Below are 18,262 nucleotides of genomic sequence, written 5' to 3' on the forward strand. Positions count from 1 at the left end.
TTAATGTAATTTATTACACTAATTGATTTTCTTGTATTGAAAACCCTGAATACCTGGGAAGGTATATTTTAAGTTGTATGTTTTAAGATAAATAAAACATAAGATAAGGTTAACTCCTTTGTTTGATCTTATCATCTAAGCTACTTTAATAATTCTGATAGAGATAAGTGTCTCTCAAACCTGCTAACTGAAGCCAAAAGCACTCTCTGAATATATTATTATTATTATTAGAGATTTGTAGTTTACCAAAATCATCAAAAAGGTTTTTTTTTTTTTTACTGTATTCAAGAATGGTTATCTTCCATTTCATCAAAGTGATAGAGCAGCACTAAAAGATGACATTCCTAGCAGAGAAAACCTTCAGAATACAGGGTTTCAGGCAGTAGAAGTAACTCTGATCAAATCTAATATGATAATCATCGATCAAGAGCTTTCACATTTCCAATGGTCATGAAAACTCTGTGCTTCATATCCCAGGTTCAGTGAAAAGCCTACTGAAAAGCAAAATACTTTTATGCAGAAGCAAGGTACTTTGGTACCAAAGCAGATCATGCTTTTGTGAGCTATGAAACACCAGCAGAGAAAAATCAAGAAAAATTTTATGGTTTCACACACAATCAGACCATAGCGCCATTCAGACCTTCGTATTAAAATGTCCTGAGTAGCCAAAGTGGCCTACGTGGACCATGGCCACTAGGCTTTGGGATGAATAACCATCACCTTAAAGCTCAGGCTCTTATCCATGTATAGACAATTCCTGCCAGTGAAATGGAAAAGTGGAGAACTGAGAAGATTATATGGAGAACTGAGATCATTTTGAAATCTCATGAGTGTGGGAGACTCATTTGCCTCAAATTGCTAGATGTTTTAGGCCAAAGTATTCTAGCATGCAATAACCCAAATGATTCTTTTTGTTCTTGGCTTAACTTTGCTTGGATAGGCACAGCTCATGAGAAAGCAAACTGGTACAAGGGCTCTTAGCATCAAACCCTTGATTGTGTCTTCTTTATTTGCTGCTTTGTCTGTCTACATTAATGAAGTATTATCATGTTATCCTCTATTTTTCCCTTAAAAACAATTCACATTTTAAAATATGGTCTATCTACGCTTTATCCCCTATAAACTTTTTCCTGCATGAGAGGTAAATTAGGAACCTACCCTGTACTTATTTTAAAAGCTCTGACTATAATTTCCCCCCATAGTTTCAGTTAGGAAAGTAGTATTTGGGATTTTAATTCAACAGAATTGCACTCTGTACCTTTAATCCAGTGATCGCATGCCCAATCGTGTTCTATAATCTCCCCCTCTCAAGAATTTGCATTTAATTTACACAGTGTAGTTTCATTTCTCATTATTTTGTGAATATAAAGTAAATATTTAAGTTGGATTCTAATCAAAGCCAAATGCTTCAGTGCTAGCAAGTGAAATATGCCAATTCACACCCAGCACAAATTCTGCCTACCACATGGGAGGGGCAGATCTTGATTGGCAGGGAAAATAGATTTCCTGTGCTCCCTGGCAGAGGCCAAGTGAAAGTTCAAGGTATCTAAAAGTTTCATTCTGTTCCTTTTAGTTCATCAGTTCTTTTGCTAAATTATTGGCCTAGAATTTAAAACTCTAATAAAATAATGATTTAAAAATATATCTTTAGGGAAACGGACTTTGGCCCAGTGGTTAGGGCGTCCGTCTACCATATGGGAGGTCCGCGGTTCAAACCCCGGGCCTCCTTGACCCGTGTGGAGCTGGCCATGCGCAGTGCTGATGCGCGCAAGGAGTGCCGTGCCACGCAAGGGTGTCCCCCGCGTGGGGGAGCCCCACGCGCAAGGAGTGTGCCCGTGAGGAGAGCCGCCCAGCGTGAAAAGAAAGTGCAGCCTGCCCAGGAATGGTGCCGCCCACACTTCCCGTGCTGCTGACGACAACAGAAGTGGACAAAGAAACAAGATGCAGCAAATAGACACCAAGAACAGACAACCAGGGGAGGGGGGGAAAATAAATAAATAAATAAATCTTTTTAAAATATATATATATATATCTTTATCATTCTAATTATGAAAGTAATACATATTTTTAAAAATTAGCAGTATGGGCATATGTAGGAGTGTTAAGTTAAATGTTAAAATGTTAGTGTCTGCTAATTGCCTCTCTTCCCCCAAACTGACCTTCACTGTTAACTGCTTGGCAACATGTACTTCAGATATTTTTATACATATATTGGCATTGATGTGTGCAGACATTGTTTTTTTTTAACAGTAAGATCATATTAACTGATTATTGGACACATTTTTCAGCATAACTGCATAGTGTTCCATCTCATATCTTTATGAAAAGTCTACATGGTGTCTCATTGTACATTAATTTATTCAACCAAGTTCCTTTTGGGGACTTTCATGTTGTTTCCAATTTTCCTCTAATATAAGCAGCTTTGAAATAAGTATCCTCATATGTATTTCTGCACTTTTGTTTGTGTATTTCTGTATGGTAGATTCCTAAAAGTATAATTACTTGGTCAGAAGTTCTTCCCCTGTGCACACCCACTGGCATGGTATAGGGGTGTCGAGATTATTTCCTCTTCACCTATAATTGGGAAGGCCTTCCTAAATAGAAGCTTTAGGTTATATGCTATTCCTAATGGCCACTACATACTCAATTTTAATTAGGTAATTGTGTTTGAACTTCAGCATTGAGACTTTGGTTTCCTGTTTGTTCCATCTTTAGCTGTGGTCTAAAACCCACTGGCACATTTTAGTACTTTCCTGACGCTACCCAGTTTATCATCCTGTTTCATAACCTTATTTTTACTGATCTTGAAAATCTTGAACTTGATAGCTGTTTTATTTTGCTACAGGCTGCCAGTGCAATATACCAGAAATGGGTTGGCTTTTATCATGGGAATTTACTTGGTTAAAAGCTTACAGTTCTGAGACCGGGAAAAATGTCCAAATCAGGGCAGTAGGCACAGCTCTCTCCCCCAAGGCCAGCTGCCAGTGGCAAGGCACCATGGCAGCTCAGCTGGTCTCAGCCATCTCTCCTGGGGCTCACTTTCTCCCTGAGCTCAGCTGTGGGCAGTCAGGCCCGTGGTAAAGCACAAATGCCTGTCCACTTCTCTCTCCCTTCTCCAGATCTCATTGCCTTCAGCTTCCTGTCTTCGGGGGCCTGCCCTCTCAGGGTCTCTTCCCGTACCTCTGTGCTCTACTGATTCCAGCCTCTGACTTCTGGGACCTCTCTCTCTGTCGCTGCCATGTTTTTTTCTGTGTCTGTGTCTTTTTAGTCCTCTGTTTATAAAGAACTCCAGTAAGAGGATTAAAACTGACTTTGGGTCCCACAGTCTAATCAAAGGCCCTTAACAGAATCTAACCAAAAGGCTCCATCTGCAATACATTTACAGGCCCAGGTATGGGTTCTCTTTAAGAACAGGATTTTCTGGGGTCCATAGAAGACTCAAACCAGCTCAGCAGCTAAATATTTTTGAGATAGCTGTATAGGAAGGTGAAGAATAATTGCAATGAATGTTCATATAGCTGGTTACTTGGTTTGAAAGCATATCAGTAAGAAAGCTTTGTAAGGCTGACTGCATTTAAGCCTAAGTTCTCATCTAGGTGATTGTTGTCAATATTAAACTATTTTTAACATTAGCTAAAGCTTATAAATAAGATTGCTAAATATGTAGGGTACAGGAAATACCCAGTAAAAAAGCTTATTAGTTCATGTGAGTTTCCTGTGTAGTGTCCCTGGCCAGGGCATCTATGTTCAAACTGAAGCACAGGACTGCTTGCATTGGCAGAGTCTGGGCAGCATTAAGAGATTTATGCCAGCCAAAAAGAAAAAAGCCAGACGCTTTAGTTCTCCTCCAGGTCATTAAAGCCATGGCTGCCTAGCACGTGTCCCTGTTAAATGAGTTGTAAATCAGTTTGACACTGATTTGCATCCCCTCAAATACCTATATCCTTAGATTTCCAACTTATGCCTCTATTTAGACCATGAGAGCTTTAACTCTCTCTTGAATCAGTTATTTTCTTTCCTATCTAGTATAGTGCTTGGGAAGGTCTAGCAAGGTACATACAGTGTGACTCTCCTATACTCACGAAAATGATTTGTGAGACCAGTGGTCAGTGTGACCTCTGTGGCAGCTATGGCTCCTCTGGTTCTGACTTGGAATTCTTAACAACACAGAGGATTGAGGAACAGAATAGAAAGGGAAAAAACCCTGTAATTTGGTGATGTGATACCACAAATTAGGTATAGTAGGTATATAAGTCTGCCAGAGGGGTGCTGATGCAAAGTATCAGAAATGTATTGGCTTTCATAAAAGGTATTTATTTAGGGTAAAAGTTTACAGTCCCAAGGCCATGGAAAGTCCAACTCAAGGCACCTAAGAAGTGCTTTCTCACCCAAGTCAGCTGCCAAGTGTTGAAGCAAGATGGCAAGTGATCTCTGCCTGATCTCTCCTTCCTCTCTGGGCTTTCTTTTCCTCTTGAGCTCTGCGGGTCGGCCTCTTCAGGCTTCATGCCTAAGTGATCCTGTCGTCCTCTCTCTCCTGGCATAGGGCTTGTTTCTTTCCAGGCTTCCCATATCAGTCTCAGCTGCTCTGCTCTCTTCCTGATTTCAGCTGTAAGCTACAAGGGGAATGGCTCTTCTCTCCACAGGGCCTCAGCTGTTGGAGCCTTCTCCTTTCTGTCATATGGCAGGATCAAAAATGACAGAGTTCACTCTTCCTATGTCTGCCTGTGTGTGTGTGTGCATTTATAACAGACCCAGCACAGGGGTGGGGACTCAACCGTAGTCATACCTTACTTAGTTGACTCAAAAAGCCCTAAACAATCTTCAGAGGTAATCTATTTAAAGGCCCCTTAACTGAATTTAATACAATCAAAGGACATCACACCCAGAGGAATAGATTAGTTTACAAACAGAATCTCTCTTTTTGAGATTCATAAAATAATCTCAAACTGCCACAGTAGGGAAGGGAGAAACTGACCCCTGGTAGCATTTTGTCGGAGAAGATGTTTCACTGAATATCCATGAAGAGATTATTTACTTTCTTAAACAGAACTTATTTAATGCATCTGCTTATAAAATTGTCTTCCATTCTTTCATTAGATCCAATTGCCCAGCCTCTTTTAATTTTTCAAAGATTCTTTTTTTAAACTTAATATTCGTTTTCACACATTTCTATGTTCATTATACATCTCTCTTTTGCGCATATCCATGGAATCTACCATAGGTTTCAATGAAAACAGATCTTTTCACCAGGAAGTCATTCTAGTTACCAAAGAATAAGGTTCTTAAGGAAACAATATTTACATGAATCTTTGTCCCTCTCCAATGCCAAAATAAAGACTGAACACATTTGCCCAGTCCACATTAACGTCATGATTCAAATGAAAAATGTGTCACAATAACAAGAATAAATGATTAGTCCCAGTGTGGCCACTTCCAAGGCCATCACTGACACTGACCTTCCTTTCCTGCTTTCCGCATATTGGGGTTTGGAGACATAGAAATGCTGGGTCCCTGCCACCCTTTCAACTTCACAGCTTTGGTGTGACCCTGCTTTTAGCCCCTTACCTCTGTGATTAAGTCACTCCTGGCAATTGACACTACCCTTGTCGTTCCCCATAGTGTCACCAGCAGACCTCAAACCTTCCAGTGTCCAGGGCAATCTTTCTGATAAAATAACTTGAGGACATCCGTCTCCTTTTCAAAATTGTTCCTCGGCTTGTGGTTGCCCATACTGGTTATCAATTTTTTATCTGTATCAAAGTCTCCTAGGGAAGCCTCTAAAAAATGATGACTCCAGGGAAGCAGGGGAATTGGGGAAAGGGGGAGCATTTGTAAAAATTAAAAAAGAAATCTTTGAGAAGATTTTTGTAGGAAACAAATTGTCTGTCTTTTATTGCCAACAAATGTCAGTGGTTAGTGCAAGGAAGTAGTCAAAGATAAGTTTCAGGTTTGAGGAAAGTCGTGGTGCCATTAACAAAATTACAAAGTCTATGTCTCTGAGAACATAATGGTCTCTGCTTTCTCTTGGTTACCTTGGGAGTGCATAGTCGAAACATACACTGAGTAATTTGTTCAATTCTGGGCTCCAAACTAGCTAACACCAAGAGCATATCCAGAAGTTGTCCCAGCTGGTGAATAAGCTTGGAAAAAATTTTGTATGAGGAAATGTGGAAGTTCAGGGACTATTTGTCTTGGAAACAGATAACATATTTGAAAAAGAAATCGAGTTTTCCTTAGCTAATAATAGGGCCAGTCTGTAGGCGTTATAGGGAAAAATTGTGGATTCAATCCAATGAAAACCTTTTTTCTTAAATATGCTTAGCTTAGGCATGGCTAGATATTGTAGTGAACTCATTCTTAGGTAGGAAAAGGCTGAATGGACTTCAGAGACTTTAGAAAGTAGATTTCAAAATGGAAACTTAGAGGTAAAAATGATGACTCCTGGGCCTTACCAAAAGAAATCTGACTTAGTCCATCTGGAACCTTTTCAGTAATCTTTCATTTTTAACAATACAGTGCTTCCCAAACTTTCATGTGCTTGCAAATCACCGGGGGATCTTATTAAAATGCAGCTTCTGGTTCGTTAGATCTGGGATGGGCCTGAGACGCTAACAAGTTCCCAGGTGATGCTGATGCTGCCTGCCCACAGAGCACACATTGAGTAGTGAGGCCCTAGAGGATTCTGAAGCAGAGGATCAAAAGCCCTGTCTTAGGCTTTCAAATAAAATGTAGAGTGCCTAGCAAAGAACACTTCCAAGACATCTAATGTCCTCTCTCTCTACTGATATTTAGCATCCTGCTTCCTTTTTGGCTCCCATCCTCAAATATATCCTAGTCCAGTCCTTATGTCCCAGCAAGCTCAGCTACCCAAATTCCTTCAAACATGACAAAATATTGCTTGCTTCCTTGCCTTCATGTATAAGGGTGGTTCTCCCTCTGGCTCTCAGGTTAAGGCCTATTTATCTGTTAATCCAGCCCTTGTTGGCCTCTCCAAGGCAGACTTAGGTAGTCCTTGTGCTATTCTTCAATGATACCTTGTACCTGGGCTCATGAACCTTGTCTCATGTCAGTGATCATGTTTACTGCAAGTGTTTGTTAGAGTGTCTCTCTCCCCTATCAGACTATAGGCTCTTTGAAGGTAGAAGCTCTTTCTTTTCATCTTTGTATCCCAAGCTCCCAGTATATCATCTGGGGCATAGCTGGCACTAAATAAATGTATGTTAGGTAATGGAATGAGTAAATGAACACTGACCATGACTAATTAGTGGGGAATTGCCTCCTTTAATCTTTGTTAAATGTCTATGACTCAACTGACTTTCTCTCTGGAGCCCACTTGTCCTGGCTACCTGGCAAGTGTCCCTTGGTGATTAAGTTGTAAAGCACTTTGTTAGATACTGGGATACTGAGCAGCACCACCTCAAAATAATCATACCCTTAGATTCCCAATCAAGCTTCTAGCCACAGGAGTGTTGCAATTCTCTCTCTTCTCTTTCTCTGCTATCTAATATATTGCCTGGGGAGTGATTATTACCCCCGCCCCACCCCCAACTACTTGCATAGGGATGGATGGATGGGTGGATGGAGACTAGATAGGTTTCAGCTCTAAACCTCTAAACACTGGCTTTCTCATGTGTTTATTCAACATATGCCTGCATGTATTATACATATATATGTCTGTCTTCAAAGTAGAAAAACAGTTTAGATTCTCCCCAGAGACCCTCACTTGGCTATGGATGAAAACATTTATTTAAAAGATGGCTTACTTATTTTATTCTTTCATAACCCTTATTTTATAGCACCAAATTATGTTATTTTCCCTTTCTATATTTTTATAGGCTTGCATTTAAACCCCCATCACAGTCTTCCTTGAAGCTTTGTGTATATTAAAAACTTGCTAATTAACTTTTATGCATATTTCCTTACACTTTTTGTTTGTTTCAATTTAGTATGGACTCTATTATTTTTCCAGTTTATGAATGTTCTATAGCCATGTCACAGTGTCTTTATTACATATAATTAATTACGTAGAAAAGTCCAGACATCTTTGTCAACACTACCATGAATCAGCGTCATAACCAAGTGATAAAATATTATTTTGAAACAGGTATTTAAATAGCATCTGGTTTCTTATTTATTTTCCAACTAATCTATTCCTATAAAACCTTTTTATGATATGATTTGCACTATACACTGTTTTGAAGGAAAGCATAATCAGAAATGCATTTTGCTTTTTGACAAAAACATGTTTGTTTTTAATCCATGTATACACAGACTTTATTTTGACAACCATGATCTTGAACTAATTTATTGCTTACCTTCTGAAGAAGTCTGTGCATTAACCAATCAGTTAGTGGCACTTTCCATTTGTTATTAATATCAATGTCAACAAATAATTCTATCTAGATGATTAGAAAAATTAATAAAGGCAGTCTCTGTCAAACATGTAGAAGTTTATCCCACTGATCACCAGTGGGACTATGTGATTACATTTACAAATATGTGATTATATTTACCATTTCAATTTAATTCCACAAGTACTTATGTTACATTAAAGAGAGACATTGAGATCACAGGAATGGTAAGAGCTATTGCTTTTCTAGTAACTGAAAGCCCTAGATCCTTTCAATATGTGCATTTCTGTCATGCTATATCACCATTTTAGAAATATATAATTGATTTACATAAGTAAATACAAGGTCTTGCTTTTTCTCTCTTATATTCCAGCTTATTAGTTTGGGATCAATCTGATTCCCATCTTTTTAATTTTACCTATGACATCTGATTATTATTTATTCCTACCAACTGAGAAATGTGATAAACATGCCTTTTGCTTTCCCAAATCGTTGAACAAAAATGAGATCTTGACAGGAATGATTACATAGGAGGTGTCACAGGAGACCTCCCTCTTGCTTTTTGCAACATCAGTGATTCTTAGCCTTGAAAAGAGCTTACCTTCCTGAAATGTCTCCCAAGAGAAACAATAACATGTAGCATAATTGTTTCTAAAATTACTATGCTAGTGAGATCCATAATAACATGCTATTGAGAACATTTTTTTTAATTGAAAACAATTTTGTCAGTAGATTCAGATTCATCTTTTTCCTATTTTTGTAGGAAAGAATATTTCTTCAAGGATAATGGTAACCATCCAGGTTTTTACTTCATTAATGAAGAGTGTATGGTACCTTAATCTCATTTGAAAACCTTCCAGTTTTCATTTATAGCTGGCTTTATTTATTTAACTCATTATGGAGTAATGTTTTATGATTACTAAAATTCAAAACGTGTACTTATTTCAATATGTTCACTTTTCAGAATACTTTTCTCAGCACTTGGGTGAATATGAGAATGTATTGGCAGCACTTGAAGACCTGAATCTTTCCATCCTGAAGGCAATGGGCAAAACAAAGAAAGTAAGGCAATATTAATGTTATTTTCTATAAAATCTTTTTTTTGAAATGTATTTTCTTGAAAATCATGCCTATTCCCTAGTTTATCATAAACATATAGATTCCTTTTATTACGGATAATTAATTTTTTGCTGTTAACTCAGCTATTTTTTTCATTCAAAGTACAATTACAAAACACTTACTATGTGCCAGCTGCTATGCTTGGTGCCAAAGATACAAGGATAAATTTACTCTAAAAAGCTCATAGTCTAGTGGGGAGACAAATATATAAATAAGCAATTACAGTGTACATGATAGAAGCACAAGAGGGATTACCTGATTCATGCTGCAGGAGATGACTGACACCTGAGTACTTTGTCAAAGAAAGTAGTAATAACTAGGCAGAAAAACACTAAAACCAGGAAACAGCATACGCAAAGGCCCTGTGTCAGGAGGTGTTTGGCGCTTTCAAGGAAATGAGGTTAGTGAGGCCAGAGGGTGGTAAGATAGGAGATGAATTTGGTATGTTAGGGAGAGGTCATATCTTTCATGATGCTGTCAGAACAGCTAAGGTTTGAAGCTTATATCCTAAATGCAAACAGGTAATTGTTTTAAGCAGAAGTTTTTAAAAAAATCATACATACTTTCAAAAAGACCATATGAGAATTATCTTGGAATTGGGGTGGATAATATTGAGGAGAGGGGAGATAATAGAATCAAGAAGATGAGTGAAGAGTCTGATTCCCTAGTCCAGGTGAGAGATGTTAGTGCTTGGGGTGTTGGCAGAAGATATAGAGAAAAGTGAATTAATTTCACGTATACTTGAGATCCTATCAATAGCCCCTGGAGAAGGATTGGATATGGGGAAAGAAAGAAGGTGATATCGTGGATAAATCCTAGTTTTTAGCGTGTCTACTTTGGTAGTGACACTATTGACTCACAATGCTAGAAGAGGGAGGACCAGGTTGAGAATGTAAGGTTGCTGTCTGTGAGGCATCTAAGGAGAAGAGTCAGGTAAGCCACTGGAAACATGGATCTAGATCTTAGAGTCACAGTCTAGACTGGAGATGGAAATGTGTGGATTGTCAGAATTGGGCTTAGGATATGAATGAGATCAGCTAAAGAGAAATGTAAAATGTAAAGAAAAGAGGGGTTAACACTTTGCCTTAAGGAGTGTCAACTTTGGTGGGTAAACAAGGATGAACCAACAAGAGAGTCTGAGAAGGGGTGAGCATAAAGATTGGGAGGAAAGTCAGGAAAATGTACATGGTGGAAGAAAAGCCTATTTCAATAAGAAGGGAAGGGTCAGTAGTGTTGACTGCTATGAGACAAGTCAAGAGAGGGAAATTCAATTGTCTGTTGGCAGTAAATCAGAAGATGTTATTTTAGCACATAGGTGCATGACAATAAAAATATTTAAAAGCATACATGGAATTTCTGGTCAAAAACATCAGGTTTACATATCCACTAAAGTCCACTTGTTCTGAAGCTCCATGAAAAAGACTGCAAAGAGATTTGTTTTAGTGAAGGAGTTTATAGCAACAAATTCTGGAAACTGAAAAGCAAATGGACAAGTGGTAGCTGACAGCAGACCTGAGACATCTGACTACTTGGCTGGAGTTGAAAAAGCAGAAAGCTACCAGCTTAGATCTTAGAAAGACTCAGGAATTGGTCCACCAGTGGCCACTGAAAAGGGGCTAAAGGGAAGGCTAAAACAGGATGATATGCTAGAAAGCTGTATAGGAAGCACTTAGATCCCCAGATCACTTGTTCTACTCAACCCAGCTGAGTAACTGCCTCTTTGGCAACCCAGGCAGAAAAGAGATTTGTACTTTGTAAGAAGTAAAAGAGAGAGTCTCTGCACTGGGATGATACCAGTCATACTTGGGAGATTAAGTCAAAGGTTACATATTAAATGACAAGACCTCCAGCTCTTTCCCTAACATAGATCCTAGAGTTTTGGCAAGCAGGCTATGTCTTCCTGGTAAACAGGAAGAGACTTCTCTGAGAAATAAGACTTTTATAAGAGAAGAGACAAGTTCTCCAGTGATAGAGGCCAGCCAGCTCCCACCTCCCTCACCTACCACCCGAATCAACTTGTTAGTAACCTACCCTTAAATATGCACAGTCAGCCAAGTGTCACCAACTTCTTATAAGAAAGGAAGAAATCAAAGCAAACAGAAAGATAAAAAGGAAGGGAGGGGAGAAGAGCACTACGGGATGCTACAGGGAAATAAAAACTTAGAAAGTATCTTCAGAGATGAGAGAAGATATTGCATCCATGAAGCAAGACTACTATGACATCCAGAGAGCAAGAAAGAGCTCTGGGAAATTAAAGCTATGAGGGCGTAAATAAAATTGCAAGAGCATCTAGGAAAATAAATTTGAAAGTCTCCCAAACTATAAAGCAAAAAAGGAACTATAAGAAATTTATAGAATGTCTAGGATGCCCAATATCCAGTTAACAAATTCCAGAAAGAGCGAACATTTTTTCTTGACCTCTGTGGGGGTATTTGGACATTCATAATAACTTATTCCTTGGGGACTTTTCTTTGGAAATGGTAATTTTTAAAACTCTGCTTGATGTGGCTGGCATCTCTTCTCATTCTTTAGGTCTCATCTGAAATACCGTGTCTTCAGAAAGGTCTCTCTGACCACTCTGTCCTATGGAGCTCATTTTTCTTGGGCATCCCATTTCTTCCTTGCTACAATTATCAGAAGGGATAACTATGAATATTTTTGTTTGTCTGTGAGAAGGAGGGAGGACTGTATCTGTTTTGTTCACCACTGTACATCCAGAGCCTAGCACAGGGTCTAATATTTAAAATGTACTCAGTAAATATTTGTAGATTAAATGAATGTATTAATGAATATTCATACAGCTCCAAAAGCTAAATACCCCTGCTTCTGAAAGAACAATTGTGCTCCTAAATCCATTTAAGAAGCTCTGAAATTTTCTTTAATAGGAAGGAAAAGGAAGTATTTTATCTTCTTTACTTTCACAAAAGTGTTCACTAAAATCATATTCTCCTTGTATGAATACAGTGAAGCTTTCTGAGGTTTAAATTGAGGTCAGTCTGTTATTTTGGTCTCTTAGGTACAAAATCATTTCCTTGGCAAGAACCATTAAAAATGAATTTGATCCACATTATCAAACTGTCTAATCAAGGGTAAACATCTGTCCTTGATTTTTAAAAAAGATGAAGAGAGAAGGAAGAAAGAAGAAACTGTCAAAATAAAATTAGGAAAAGCCCCTTTGTACAATAAATAGATCAATGATGAGTGAAATGCAGGAGTCTCGACATTTTTCAGGCCACTGTCAAACTGACATCTTCTCCGTACTGTTTGGCACAATGAAACCTTCTGAGTTCAGCATTTCTTTTTGAAAATCTCTATATATTTTTACCCAGATGAAAAGTCCAATCTCAGTAGGAAGGGCTGACTGTTCTAGGGCTTTTATGAAAAATGAAATGCAAGCAGTTTGTGGTCTTATCTTGACTGGCAGTACATCTGTTTGCTGTGTCAGAGAATGGATAAAATGGGTTTTAACTGCTTAGCTTAAACCCCAGGAGGTGACTCAGGACAGATATAGAGTTCATTATTTTCCCTTCCTCCTCCTTACCCCTAACCCCAACCCTTTGACAAATCCTCAAGTGCTGCAAGGATTGTTTTGTTTTTCTTTGGTTATTTTTTGGAATAAAACACTGTGAGTCAGATTCAAAATGGTCAGTAGAAAATCCTGAAGGTATCTCAGATCGCATTCTTCCATTCAACTTCAGAGTTTTCTCCCAGAATGTTAGGTTTGCCCATTTAGGAGGTGATAAGCTAATTCACATCAGTATGTGATGTGGTTTTAGTATTAAAGCAAATTTAAAATTCAAATACTAAAGCAAAATTTCATTATGTGCTACCTAATACAAGTATAAATGGGATTCCCTGTTAATTGGTGAGGTTAAAAGGAGGTTCTGATAAGCCAAAGTGACGAATCATGTTCTCAAAATATTTAGTAGGCTGTGATGTCACCTCACTGAGCGTACCTGGGAAAATTTCCCAAATTAAACTGTATGTTTATTTATAATTTTCTTCTAAAAGTTACTTTTCAAAGAAGTATATCCTACAATGCATCTTCAATGGTTCTAGGGGAAAAAAAGAATTGAGTCCTAGTACCACTGGGTTTCTCTCTGCCTTTGGGATTCATGTTGCTTTTATCCCTGGCATCCGGAGGCTAGTTTATTTAATTTTTCCATTTCTCCTCTATTCTTAGTCCCCTATACTATGCATCTGTGCATCCCATTGACTCCATATTCCTTTTTTTAGCTAAAGATCGACAAACTTTTTGTTTGAGAAGTTTTACCATAAGGAAGAAGAAAACATAGCAATAGGTCTTACAGTTGCTATCTGAGGAAAGCACAACTAATTATTACAATTTTGTGTATGATTCATCATTAAAAATTTTCCTCGTTTCAGGCAAAATTTAGGAGCTGAACTGATGTGGGTTGAACAGTGAAATACCCTCTGACATAAAGCAGGCTGGCACCTTTGTTATAATTTCATTAAACTCCCTTAAATGCTCTATATAAACAAAATGAAAGAGTTACTCTTGGACTTCAGAGCCACAATATACAAACATTTTACAGAAAGCTTATCTGTTATCCTGTTCGTACCTTGAAATGTCCTGTCTTTTATGAATGTGTTTGGGAGAGAGGTGCTGGAGATGAGGGGCCTGGAGAACAAAACAGAAGTGTCTGGAGATTGAGAATTTGGCTCAGTAGGAGGGAAGGCCCATGTCAGGTCCAAGCTTTAGAATCATCTCTCCAACTTTTGCCAGACTTCTGCCTAGCATCTGGCAAGAAAGGGAACTCCAGTCCCCTGGAAAAGCTGCCCCCATCCAGTCCTGAGGGGCTCGGCCCTCTCACAGGAGACCCATGCTCTCCTGAAGGACCCTGTAGTATCTGCTGACTCGTCAGGAATCCTGGGCAGAGGAATTCTCCACCTAACCAGAAGGAACTGAGATAAGACCTAATACTTCCAGTCTATGTGAGCATGACTTTTGGTGTACTTGAAAGATGGCAAGAGGCCACTTTAATGTTACTTGTAAGGTTCAGATGATGGTGTGGTTAATTAGTTCAGGCAAAGAGCATCAACAAAGCATTGGCTGGGTGGATAAGAGACTTAAGCTCATAGTGAAGTCTGGGCAGGTTCAGGAATTGGACTGCACCCACCATATCATGAAGCTGCTTTCTAGCCATTGCCTCAGCACTGCCAAATGGGTGGTGGCTGATCTGACTTCCCTGAGCCAAGTTCCTGACAAAGTCCATCAAATCCTCTGCTTAAAAGCCTGGAATTTGGGTGGGCATGAGCAAAGAGAGGTGAGAATAACGATAAGTGCCAACTAACATTTGTATAGTGCCTTAGTTTTGTCAGCATTCTTTAATACATATTATTCCATTTCTTCTTTGTCACATCCTAGTGAGGAAAGTTAAGCGAATGGTAGTACCCCATTTCAAAAATGATGAATTCAAGTCACAAAATGTTAGTTAACTTACTGGTATCCTGAAGTTAATGAGATTTAAACCAAACCAAGTGATTCTCATTTGAAATTTTTTATTTAAGGTTTATGTGGTTCCATATAGAACATACTATAAGTAAACAAGTGGTATCATAACACACAAACTTCTGTTGCTGGGATACCTTTGGTCTTTGAACTGATTAAACTCTGCAGAAGTCAACTGTGAATTAGGAGTTGTATAGAGACTTCCAGCTTCCCTGGTAATTGATGCTTTTGTTTTAGGCAAAAGGAAACAATGCAAATGAATAAATAAGTATTTAGAGTTCAGTATAATATATGAAGACCAGGAAAAAGAAAGAAATAGAAGAAGATAATAAGTAAATACTGGAATCAAATGGAAAATAAGCAAAATTCTAGGCAAGGAAATTCATACATTTGAAAATGCATAGTTTTTCATCATCAGAGAAATATATGGACCTTTAATTAGAAAATTGGGGTGTTTACAAGCCATGTCAAACAAGGGATATTTAGAATTTTAGTTACTGGAAGAATAAAATATATCCAAAAGAAAATCTAATATTCTTCAGAGCAATAAGCAAAAATATCAATGACCTTCCTATCTCTGGATGAATCTATAAAGGATTCAAAGGCATCCAAAAGATAATCCAACTCAGGATTTTTTCCAAATAGTCAACGATTACAGCACCATTTCCTGAGCAATTATTTACCCACTTACTGAAAATGCAACATTTACCATTGGCTAAATAATTTAAAAATATTCAGGTATGTTTCAGAGCCCACTCTCTTGTTCCACTGTTAAAGTTATCTCTTCTGGTGTTAACAAATATTTTAATTCTCGAATAGCTAGGTATATTTGGAAATGTGAAAGTGAAAGTCTGCCCTGAGTGCTCTTTTCCAAATAATTTTTTTCTGTTTTATCATTTCTTAGGAAATTTTGCAATTATTTTACAATTCTAAGGAAAAATTCCATTGGAATTTTTTACAGGATTTGCATTAAATTTATAAACTAATTTTCAAAGAATTGTCATCTTGGAAATATGCCTTCTGACGGAGTTATCTACTTATTTCTCCATTTATTCAAGTTCTATTTTATGTCTCATAAAATTCTTTTTGGCTCTTTCATATAGATTCAGAACATTTCTTGTTAAATCAATTCCTAGATATTTTATATATTTTTTGCTTTTAGGGAGTCCCCCACCCCCCCCACCCCCCCATCCCGGTTGTCTGTTTTCTGTGTCTATTTGCTGCGTCTTCTTCTTTGTTCGCTTCTGTTGTCAGCGGCACAGGAATCTGTGTTTCTTTCTGTTGCGTCATCTTGTTGTGTCAGCTCTCCATGTGTGCGGCCCCATTCCTGGGCAGGCTGCACTTCCTTTCTCGTTGGGTGGCTCTCCTTACAGGGCGCACTCCTTGCGCATGGGGCTCCCCTACGCAGGGGACACCCCTGCGTGGCAGGGCACTCCTTGTGCACATCAGCACTGTGCGTGGGCCAGCTCCACATGGGTCAAGGAGGCCCGGGGTTTGAACCGCGGACCTCCCATGTGGTAGGCGGATGCCCTAACCACTGGGCCAAGTCGGCTTCCCTTTCCTTACCTTTTAAGGGTTAAACAGAGGCAGGCTTGGGGCTGGCTCTACCTGAGGCTCTCCTTCTAGTCCAAAAGAGTTGTGGTTTATCAATGGACAGCATCAGGGAATGCTGACTACGATTTGCCACATGTCACTTTTATTTACAGTTTATCGAATGAGGATATACATACCAAGAACAACCTTGCAAATAATCTTGAGTTATGAGGACTTAAAAAAATAAATAATTAAAACCTCAGTGGACTCTTCGGGCTATGACTCTTACAGTGGCAGTTGGACCTCTGGTGGACCTCAAAGCCCCAGAGGTCTGGGCATAATCACTGTTTCCCATGGTTTCTATTTTCAGTCAGTCTCACCAGTCCTTCTATCCCCTACCCCAAGCAGAAATAAGATAGAAAGAAATTACTTTTATTTTGTGTCATAGCTCTATGATTTAGAATAGCTGTATATTTCCCTTGTGGGCATCTTTTTTATTTATCTTCCTTAAATTGTTGGCTGGAACACTTAAGTTCTTAGTTTGAATTGGGAGCTAATTTTCTGCCTAATGAAGTGATAGGTACAAAGTGCACCATTTTATTTAAACACAAAGCTACTTTATTTTGCCTGAGGATATAATTCTGAACTAGAGTTGCCCTAATGGAGTTTTTTTTAAAGTCATATTTCTGATGAACTCATCTTTGAAATGTCAAAAGCTAGTTAACAGAAAGAGATGTTAATGAGAACATTTGTTAGGGGAGCGGGGGGGAGTGGTACACAGCCCAGCATGTGATTACTTCTGTCATGAGAATCAAATTTGATATGACTCATTTCTTTTGCCTGAAGTGGAAAAGGGCCGAGGAAGAGATTAAAAATTGGTCTGGGTTGAATTTCTTAGATCCTAAAAGCATCAATTATTATCATGTTGAAGTTCTTTCCTTTCCTTGTTTGCCATTGTAAATGAGCAATACTAAATAATATTTGAGAATTAGTTTGCCAAAGTCCTTATTTTAATAGCATATTCAAGAAGAAAATGTGTGTGAACATCTATTGCAGGTGCTTCCTCTGTGGGCAGGACAAGACAGCATGTGGGTGCATGATGGTGCGTGATGTCATCTTCGGAATCACTTATTTAGTGGCCAGACAGTTGTGCGTTAGCTTGTGGTCTAACAGCCCACAGGGTTATTGAGTCCTCTGGGATCCCTGATGGGATTCAAAAGTGACATGAACTCCTAGAGTTTCTTTGTTCTTGTACCAATGTCAGACTGGATTTCTGTTTGGGGTCATAACCACTCTCAGTACAACCAACTGCCCTTCAAGTGGCCTGACTTCCAACAGGATGAGAAGGAGGTGGTTTCCTTAGTTGTAGCCCTGGAGGTTAAGAGACTGGTTGTATGTTGTCACTCCATGATTGAATGTCCAGTCAGGCAGCCTCGCAGGTTTCCTATTTGAACCAAAGTAATAATAATAACAAAATAACTAACTTTTGAGTCACTCCTTCTTGCCAAGTACTATGCTAAACATTTTATTTTTAGAATCTTATTTAATCCTCAGTGTAACACTTTGAGATAGGGTCTGTTGTTTTTTTCTTCAAGTGTATGAGGAAGCTCAAAGTCACACAGCAAAGATGTGACAAAACCGGGAATTGAACCCACATCATCCAATGACAAACCCCACACTTTAAACCACAACAGTCTACTATCTACCAAGATGATCTCTCTGTCACTGTAGTAAGAGAGAGTGGGCAACAATCTCAAACTGGTGCCTTGTGAATGGCTTCTTCCTA

The 18,262-nt window shown here is 38.6% G+C and overlaps 1 protein-coding gene across 1 annotated transcript in view; it reads left to right on the forward strand.

Moving 5' to 3' along the window:
* The window catches only part of NECAB1 (N-terminal EF-hand calcium binding protein 1), a 247,317-nt gene that overhangs the window by 115,829 nt on the left and 113,226 nt on the right, over window positions 1–18,262 (forward strand). Inside the window, exon 5 of the mRNA XM_012518134.4 lies at window positions 9,316–9,413. Within this exon, the coding sequence (XP_012373588.1) occupies window positions 9,316–9,413 (98 nt within the window). The remainder of the gene's footprint in view (window positions 1–9,315; window positions 9,414–18,262) is intronic.

This window comes from Dasypus novemcinctus, chromosome 14, assembly GCF_030445035.2.
Source record: "Dasypus novemcinctus isolate mDasNov1 chromosome 14, mDasNov1.1.hap2, whole genome shotgun sequence".
In the NCBI taxonomy this organism is placed as follows: domain Eukaryota; kingdom Metazoa; phylum Chordata; class Mammalia; order Cingulata; family Dasypodidae; genus Dasypus; species Dasypus novemcinctus.